The sequence below is a fragment of the Rhamphochromis longiceps genome, linkage group LG7 (genome assembly GCF_057381845.1).
Source record: "Rhamphochromis longiceps isolate RC_006_pf linkage group LG7, R_longiceps_female_GT1.1, whole genome shotgun sequence".
Lineage (NCBI taxonomy): Eukaryota > Metazoa > Chordata > Actinopteri > Cichliformes > Cichlidae > Rhamphochromis > Rhamphochromis longiceps.
Genome location: NC_140563.1, coordinates 10,794,435 through 10,803,559, shown reverse-complemented (window position 1 = coordinate 10,803,559; position 9,125 = coordinate 10,794,435). Strand labels below are relative to the sequence as shown.

At 36.8% G+C, this 9,125-nt stretch overlaps 1 protein-coding gene across 1 annotated transcript; it reads right to left on the bottom strand.

Moving 5' to 3' along the window:
- Positions 1-2,022: 2,022 nt before the first annotated feature.
- tnni1c (troponin I, skeletal, slow c) lies at positions 2,023-4,674 on the bottom strand (the record flags this gene model as incomplete). Its single annotated transcript, XM_085411914.1, has 6 exons — positions 2,023-2,039; positions 3,580-3,676; positions 3,777-3,959; positions 4,070-4,159; positions 4,257-4,352; positions 4,642-4,674. Coding segments are annotated over 6 exons (516 nt in total), but the record flags the coding sequence as incomplete, so codon positions are not given.
- Positions 4,675-9,125: the final 4,451 nt, after the last annotated feature.

Sequence of the window (9,125 nt, the reverse complement as noted above, 5' to 3'; positions counted from 1 at the left end):
GGCTGTATTGTGGGCTTTTCATTGTAGCCCAATCAAGTTTACATTAAGTCATGTTAATGTTAAAAATGTTGGAATCACAACACTTTCCAGTTTTAATCATTTCAGTTTAACATGACATTCTTTATCTTGTCTTCCTGCACTTAAAATGCACTTGAATATATGTAAAGATTGTTTAAGAAAAAAGATCTAGAAGCATTTGAATTGCTCAAAGTGTGCTTCAACAAGTTTTACACAAAGTGTTATTAAAGTTAGGTTAACTGAATAAACTGGTGTTCAATTTTTTTAATTTACAAACTTAAATAGAATAAGTTGCAATTCTGTTAAAGTGATTTAATCCTATAGTTTCAGTAGAGCGTGTTTTGGGTGAGTAGATTTATCAGATTTACTTAAAATTTGTTGTTCAAATTAAATATATCATACATTTTATATTTCACTAACCCAGTTGTGTGGAACCGGATGACATAACTGGGTGGAGTAAATACAACATGTTATTTCTTAAAGTAAGTAGAGCTTGTTTTGGTTGAGTAGGTTTTATTTAGTCTTCTCAATTTAAATCAACAAGGTTAGTTAGATCAACATTATGATATTCAGCTAATACAACATGATTCTTTTGATTTGCATTTAATTATCCAAATGTTATCAGATGTACTTAAAATTTCTTGTTCAAATTAAATATATCATACATTTTATATTTCACTAACCCAGTTGTGTGGAACCGGTTGACATAACTGGGTGGAGTAAATACAACATTTTATTTCTTAGAGTGTATAGGTGCATCAGAATAGTCTCTGAGTTTAGTGTCTTGCCAAAGGATACTTCAACATGTAGGCTGTAGAAATTTGGGATCAAACCATCAACTTTCCAACTAGAAGATAAACTGCTCTGCCTCTTCAGCCACAACTGCCCCAGGATGCAAGTAATGAACTGAGACAACCTTTAATTAAAAAAAAGAGAGGTATTCTAGTTATTGATTAAATTACCTTTGGAGAGAAACAAGCTTTATAGGTGCATCATCACTGTTTTCCTCCTTGGTACATCTCTGCACATTTTCACAATAATCTAATTGGTAAGTAGTAATTATTCTTAAACTCATTCAGATAAACTTGAAAGACATTTGTGTTCCTGCCGGTCGGCAATCTTATCAGCCAATCTAATGAATTTAGGCATAGTTAACTAGCTGAAGTTAAAACCTGGTGAAGGATGGGATGTGTTCATCTACACAAAATTTCCATCTCTATCTCTAGGGTTTACAGACAATGGTATGAAAAATATAAACTATCCAGTGAACAGTAGTTCTCTAGGTGGAAATCCCTTCTTGATGTCAGAGGTGACATGAGAATAGTCAGGGTGCGTCGATCTGATAGGTAGGCAAATGTAGCTCAAATAACCACTCATCACAACCAAGGTATGCAGAAAACATGTCCTGCTTTTTTTTCCTCAAAGACACAACATGTCAAACCTTAAAACAGCAGAAGACTGCAACGGGTGTCACTTCCTATCAATTCGAAACAGGAAACTGTGGCTACAGTTGACACAGGCGGATCAAAATTAGACAACAGAAGACTATAAAAACATTACCTGGTCTGACAAGTCGTAATTTAATTCATGCACGAATTAAATCCTGCCTTGTATCAACAGTTCAGGCTGCTGTAGGTGGTGTGATGTTATGGGAGTTCTTTTCTTACCACACTTTGGGCCCCTTTTTATCATCTAAGCATTGTTTAAATGCCACAGCCTACCTGAGTATTGTTGCTAATAATGTCCATCCTTTATGACCACACTTTACCAATCTTCTGCTTATTTCAATCAGAATAGAATATCATGTTACATGATATTTGTACATGACAATGAGTTCACTGTACTCAAATCAAATTCAAATTCAAATTTTATTTGTCACAAACACAGTCATACACAGTACGATATGCAGTGAAATGCTTAGACAACTGCTTGTGACCTAAAATAAAAGACTATGAATAGGATAGGAAATAAATAGGGTACTGTCGTTGCTACTGTCACCAAATTTCAGTCCAACAGAGCACCTTTGGGGTATTCGCATTATGGATATACAGCTGACAAATCTGCAGAAACTTTGGGCCAAAATCTCTGATTTGGGCATTAGGTACATATCTATACATACATCCTGATTCTTGTAAAAGTAAAAATAGAGACTAGCAGGCCAGTTTCTGTGATTTTCTTATTCTTGAGGCTAGACTGATATTTCTGGGTTATGGCAGATTATTTCATAGCTCATATAGACAGAAGCTGTACTATTGTAGTGCATATAGGCCACTGTTATACTAAATGAAATAACTTCACGCAGTAAAAATAGCATTGTCAGTCATACACAAATTCTTTCCATCACCCTTAGAGTCCTTAAAGGCTGCTGACTCCATCCACAACACCCTTGATTATTCAACCCCCTGTCTTGCTGACAGTGTTTGACGCTAGTTCAAGGACAAGTATCAGTATGTGTGACAATATTTGCTGTTTTTAACCGGAGAGGAATTCATTCCATAGAAGAAGAAAGGCTAAGTATATCCTTGCTCTAAATATCTCAGGTGGCACTGCAAGTTTATGGCATTCCTTAGTGGAGACAGAAGAAATACAGCTCCATTACCGTGTACAAGGACAATGCCAAGCAATGTAAATCTGCTACACTCACAAATGAAATACAGTATTATCACCATATGATAATATGCCTAAAATCTAAGTCCAACCAATCCAGTTGTCCATGGAGTATATCTTATTGTAATGGTCAAGCTCTGAACTTCATCGCGTATTAGTCTCCACTAGTAATTTATGAATTCATTTACTTTTAGGTTTGTAATTTTCACTTTTTGACTATCCCATTTTATTTTTGACTCATTTTAGTTTGATTTTATAAATGTTATGTTAAATTTTGGTTAATTTTTTTTCACTTTCAATTAAAGTTCTTTCATTAAATCTTCCTCCATCCATCCTGCAGCGTCAGCACATGAAGGAATTTGTTCACTGGGCCCCACCAGCAGCATTCAATTCAATTCAATTCAATTTTATTTATATAGCACCAAATCACAACAAAAGTCGCCTCAAGGCGCTTCATAGATACAGAGAAAAACCCAACAATCATATGACCCCCTATGAGCAAGCACTTTGGCGACAGTGGGAAGGAAAAACTCCCTTTTAACAGGAAGAAACCTCCGGCAGAACCAGGCTCAGGGAGGGGCGGCCATCTGCTGCGACCGGTTGGGGTGAGAGAAGGAAGACAGGATAAAAGACATGCTGTGGAAGAGAGACAGAGGTTAATAACAGATATGATTCAATGCAGAGAGGTCTATTAATACATAGTGAGTGAGAAAGGTGACTGGAAAGGAAAAACTCAATGCATCATGGGAATCCCCGGCAGCCTAAGTCTATTGCAGCATAACTAAGGGAGGATTCAGGATCACCTGGTCCAGCCCTAACTATATGCTTTAGCAAAAAGGAAAGTTTTAAGCCTAATCTTTAAAGTAGAGATAGTGTCTGTCTCCCGAATCCAAACTGGAAGCTGGTTCCACAGAAGAGGGGCCTGAAAACTGAAGGCTCTCCCTCCCATTCTACTTTTAAATACTCTAGCATCAAACATCTTCTTCCTGCCCTGCATACCAGACATGGCCTCCACATTTTTACGCCAGTCACCCACCTCCATCGTCAGCTCCTAAAGTAAAGCCGCATTCAGACCATCAGATTCTGCAGTTTTATTTGGCTGCTTATTTGAATGTACCTAGATACCAATTATGTGTGTTGCTAGAGCAAACCTTCTCTTGTTTGATGTCTTCTTTCTTTACAGACTTGAGATTGGCCCTCAGATCCATGGAGCCCTTAGTTTTCGATCCAAACAGAGCTTTCAACATCTCATCTGCTGACACTCTCACCTTCCTGAGAGCTGGTTTCTTAAACTTTCCTCCAAGGTCCTGTACCTTTAGCTTCAACTTGTTGATCTAGCAATAGAGGGAAAAGCTTTATTGGTGGCTTATTGTTAAAGGGGGGGGGAGCGTGTCAACATATTTTAGTTTAACTAGGTGTATTATGATGTTTGCTGAGCTCATACATCTCTGTAGTTCTTGAGAACCTTTGCTTCACAGTCATAGCGATCCTCGTCCACCACATGAATCTTTTCATGAATCTCCTTACAGACTTTCTACACAGAAAAAAATAAGTTTCAATTCATGACACTTAATGGGCTTTAAAAACATTGTCAAGCCCATATGCTTACTCAGAGTATCATAAGCTCACACCTGCAGATCATCAATGTTTAACCCTCTGAGCTGCAGCGGTGCCAAATTATTTACCTTTAGTGATAGCTTGCGTGACGCAGAAATCTTGCATTTAGGCTGGAAACAATACAAATCTTACATATTATTCATGACTTGAAATGCCACATTGCTTAATTAAGTGCTCATCAACCATTTAAATGATTACCTTTTTTTTTCTATAATGAGAAACTAAATGTCAGATCATATCAAATAAAACTGACATAAATATTTCACAATGACACTGAAATTATTTCTTTTTTCTGCTGCATGAAAGTATACAGTCTGCAAATATAAAAACACATTCTTGACAGGTTAGAAATATAAGACTTAATTTAATAATCATATGATAATATAAAAATATAAATACCTTTGCCTCTCCCTTGGGGGCAATGGATGATGTACAGGGAGTGCAGAATTATTAGGCAAGTTGTATTTTTGAGGAATAATGTTATTATTGAACAACAACCATGTTCTCAATGAACCCAAAAAACTCATTAATATCAAAGCTGAATGTTTCTGGAAGTAGTTTTTAGTTTGTTTTTAGTTTTAGCTATTTTAGGGGGATATCTGTGTGTGCAGGTGACTATTACTGTGCATAATTATTAGGCAACTTAACAAAAAACAAATATATACCCATTTCAATTATTTATTTTTACCAGTGAAACCAATATAACATCTCCACATTCACAAATATACATTTCTGACATTCAAAAACAAAACAAAAACAAATCAGCGACCAATATAGCCACCTTTCTTTGCAAGGACACTCAAAAGCCTGCCATCCATGGATTCTGTCAGTGTTTTGATCTGTTCACCATCAACATTGCGTGCAGCAGCAACCACAGCCTCCCAGACACTGTTCAGAGAGGTGTACTGTTTTCCCTCCTTGTAAATCTCACATTTGATGATGGACCACAGGTTCTCAATGGGGTTCAGATCAGGTGAACAAGGTGGCCATGTCATTAGTTTTTCTTCTTTTATACCCTTTCTTGCCAGCCACGCTGTGGAGTACTTGGACGCGTGTGATGGAGCATTGTCCTGCATGAAAATCATGTTTTTCTTGAAGGATGCAGACTTCTTCCTGTACCACTGCTTGAAGAAGGTGTCTTCCAGGAACTGGCAGTAGAACTGGGAGTTGAGCTTGACTCCATCCTCAACCCAAAAAGGCCCCACAAGCTCATCTTTGATGGTACCAGCCCAAACCAGTACTCCACCTCCACCTTGCTGGCGTCTGAGTCGGACTGGAGCTCTCTGCCCTTTACCAATCCAGCCACGGGCCCATCCATCTGGCCCATCAAGACTCACTCTCATTTCATCAGTCCATAAAACCTTAGAAAAATCAGTCTTGAGATATTTCTTGGCCCAGTCTTGACGTGTCAGCTTGTGTGATTTGTTCAGTGGTGGTCGTCTTTCAGCCTTTCTTACCTTGGCCCTGTCTCTGAGTATTGCACACCTTGTGCTTTTGGGCACTCCAGTGATGTTGCAGCTCTGAAATATGGCCAAACTGGTGGCAAGTGGCATCTTGGCAGCTGCACGCTTGACTTTTCTCAGTTCATGGGCAGTTATTTTGCGCCTTGGTTTTTCCACACGCTTCTTGCGACCCTGTTGACTATTTTGAGTGAAACGCTTGATTGTTCGGTGATCACGCTTCAGAAGCTTTGCAATTTTGAGACTGCTGCATCCCTCTGCAAGATATCTCACTATTTTTGACTTTTCTGAGCCTGTCAAGTCCTTCTTTTGACCCATTTTGCCAAAGGAAAGGACGTTGCCTAATAATTATGCACACCTGATATAGGGTGTTGATGTCATTAGACCACACCCCTTCTCATTACAGAGATGCACATAATATGCTTAATTGGTAGTAGGCTTTCGAGCCTATACAGCTTGGAGTGAGACAACATGCATGACAAAATACTCATTTGCCTAATAATTCTGCACTCCCTGTATACTGAGGAGAAAGGGATGCACAAGAAATTCAAACTATGTTAAACACAAATCTGTATAATTGTTAGCTGAGAAAGTATATGGTCATGCAGGCTGTAACTTACACCGCTTTGAGTGCCCAATTTGTTGTTCAGCAAAATCAAAGATGCACAAACGAAAAAAAGGCATGAGATTATTATTCTCATATGAAAGAGTATCCGGCTTCATAGGCCATTTAAATAAGAATAAAAAAGTGACAACTTACTCGCCAGACATTGTTTTTCCTTTACACAATTTGGATGCTATTAAATTGGAAAATGGACAGAAAGAAAGAAAGAAAGAAAGAAAGAAAGAAAGAAAGAAACTATGATGCCTAATTGAAGTTCTCACTTCTCACGTCAGGAACGAGTTACTTTACAAGCGGGAAACAGCAGCGCCTGTAGATCGAAGATCGTCTATTGTGACGAATAAATCTCCCCTTTTCTTCTTTTTGTTTTAGAACAGAGGTTTCTCACCAAGATACAAATTCAGCACTTTATTTTTGGCCACCTAGCTAAAAACAAAACTAAACAAAAAACTGTTAAGATAAGACTCTACATAAAAATAAAATAATAAAAGAAATAAATAAAAGAAATTCGTGGCAAAGGGAGGAAGACTGAGTGGGGAACGTTTTCAGCCTGAAATGCGTGACTTTCTGTGGTCGTTGGTAGCTTTCATCTTCATATTTGTGGTACAGTGATGGCATCTCCAGAGAGGTTTACAGTGCGTCGGTATTATAATGTTATTTATTAAAGGCAAAAAGTTCCTGGCCTACCAATAAACCAAAAGGATTTCCACCTACTAAAGCATACTATTAGGTGTCTGGAATAAGAACCAGAATCTGATCTGAATGAAAGATACAATATTCTTCATTGTGTGAATGCTGCACAACTATGAAACTGTATTCTTCAGGGTAAGATGTATGCATAGTTTAAACGTCCTTTATTCTTGTGCACACTAAAAACTTGGTGCCCTTTCTCCAACTATTTCAGCTATCCGCACAATGTGTTAAACCCGCTCAGACATTAACACATGGTTGGATTAACCTGTTAGTGGCCCATGGGTGCAGAGAACAGAGTTCCCAGTACATAACTGTTTTTTGTTTTGTTTTGCTTTTTTGTATTGCTCAATAATAAGGTTTTATGTTAAGTGGTTAAAGTTATTTTTTTTATTAAGTGATCAACTGTCAAGATCACTGTCACCAAATGTTTTGGACATCAACACATCATGATCCAATAAGTAAATGTAATGCAATTGAAATATGTAAAATCAAAGGTTTATTTAAATTCAATTAAATAAATGAAATTGAACCTGATTCAATCAAATTCAATGTTTTACATTGTACTCGTGTAACAATATTACAATGAAATGCAGGTTACTTATATAAAGTCATAATTTATGGGGAAAAATATATTTTGTAAGATAAAATGAGAAGTTGATGAGATTTTATCAACAAAAAGGTGTCAAAGTTCATAAAGTTCTACAAAAGATTTCTGGCCACTATTCAACCCAAAAGTCAAAATATGAAAGAGATGTGACCACAACATATTAAATCCCTTACTATATTTATATATATGTACTTAATCCTTACTAGATATGGTATCTGAGTCTAGACAGATAGAGATAAAACGGCAAGGCAGTAATTCATATAGAAAAGAAAAGAATAGAATAGAATAGAATAGAATAGCCCTTTACAACAAAGTTGTGTGTGCTCAACGTCAACTGTGCCAGCTCTGCAGGAATAGAATATAGACAAATCGCAACCCAAACTGCATATTTGTGTTGCAGTTGGTTAGACATAATTTCATAAGCAGTATGTCCAGACTATATAAATTAATTATGATTTAAAACTATAACTGTGAAACTGTGCTCTTCCATTATGACTTATAATAAATGTTGAGAGGTTCCACTAAAAAAACACAAGTACCCACTTTGTTGTGTTGGAGACATAATAAGGGCACGATCAAACCCTGCAGGACTTTTCTTCTTTGAGCCATAAATGTTAGAAAGAGCCATGAACCTAGTGAACCATAGCTCCTGCCTTCTGGTGCCCTTGGTTTAGTTTTCCCTACTTTGTTAAGTTATTTTGTTGTCCTTTTCAGATTATTTCATGTATTGTGATTAAAATCTATTAGTGTAAGGGAGATTTAATTTTAAACCTTGGTCCACAAATATAGGTAGTCATACATGTGTAACTAAATCTCTTTTTATGTGACAGGTGTTTGTCTTCACACATATCATACATACTAAAAATACCATTTGACTCCCCTCAGTAGACAAAGGTGACACGCTGTGTTTGATATAGACTAATCCACCTGGCACAAGAGTTACGTGTACTACAAAAGAACACTGTGTAATGTTTTCCTGATGTCTTTTCTTGCTTTGTTTTGCAGAACATTTTTACAGTTCTTACACATAACATATTACATATACATATATAAAAGGCTCTCAGGTTGAGATGTAATGGTAAATCTTTTAAAAAATGAAACAAACAATGTATAATTTTAATTTAGAAAAACAAAACAAAAAACGGGCACAACTCCTTCCCTGAAATTCACGGGGGCTGTAGTTTTAAAACATATAACATTCAAGCTTGAGCAAATGGAGAACATGCTGAGGGTTTATTTTCAGTCAATATTTCTAAGTACTCAAAGCACCTGCAACAGTGCAACAGTTTCTTGTTGAGATGTTTGGAGGACTACGGTTCAGGCAGTAGGCTACTTCTAGTTTAGGTCTTTTGTTGGGTTTTCCTGATTATTAGGAAAGCCTCCTCCTATTATAGGTTTTCCTGTTGTCATTTCTGCAAAGATATATATTTTTTTCCGGATAAAGTATTCAACGTGCGCAAAAAAAATAAAATAAAAAATACAACAGCAGGATTGTTAAAAA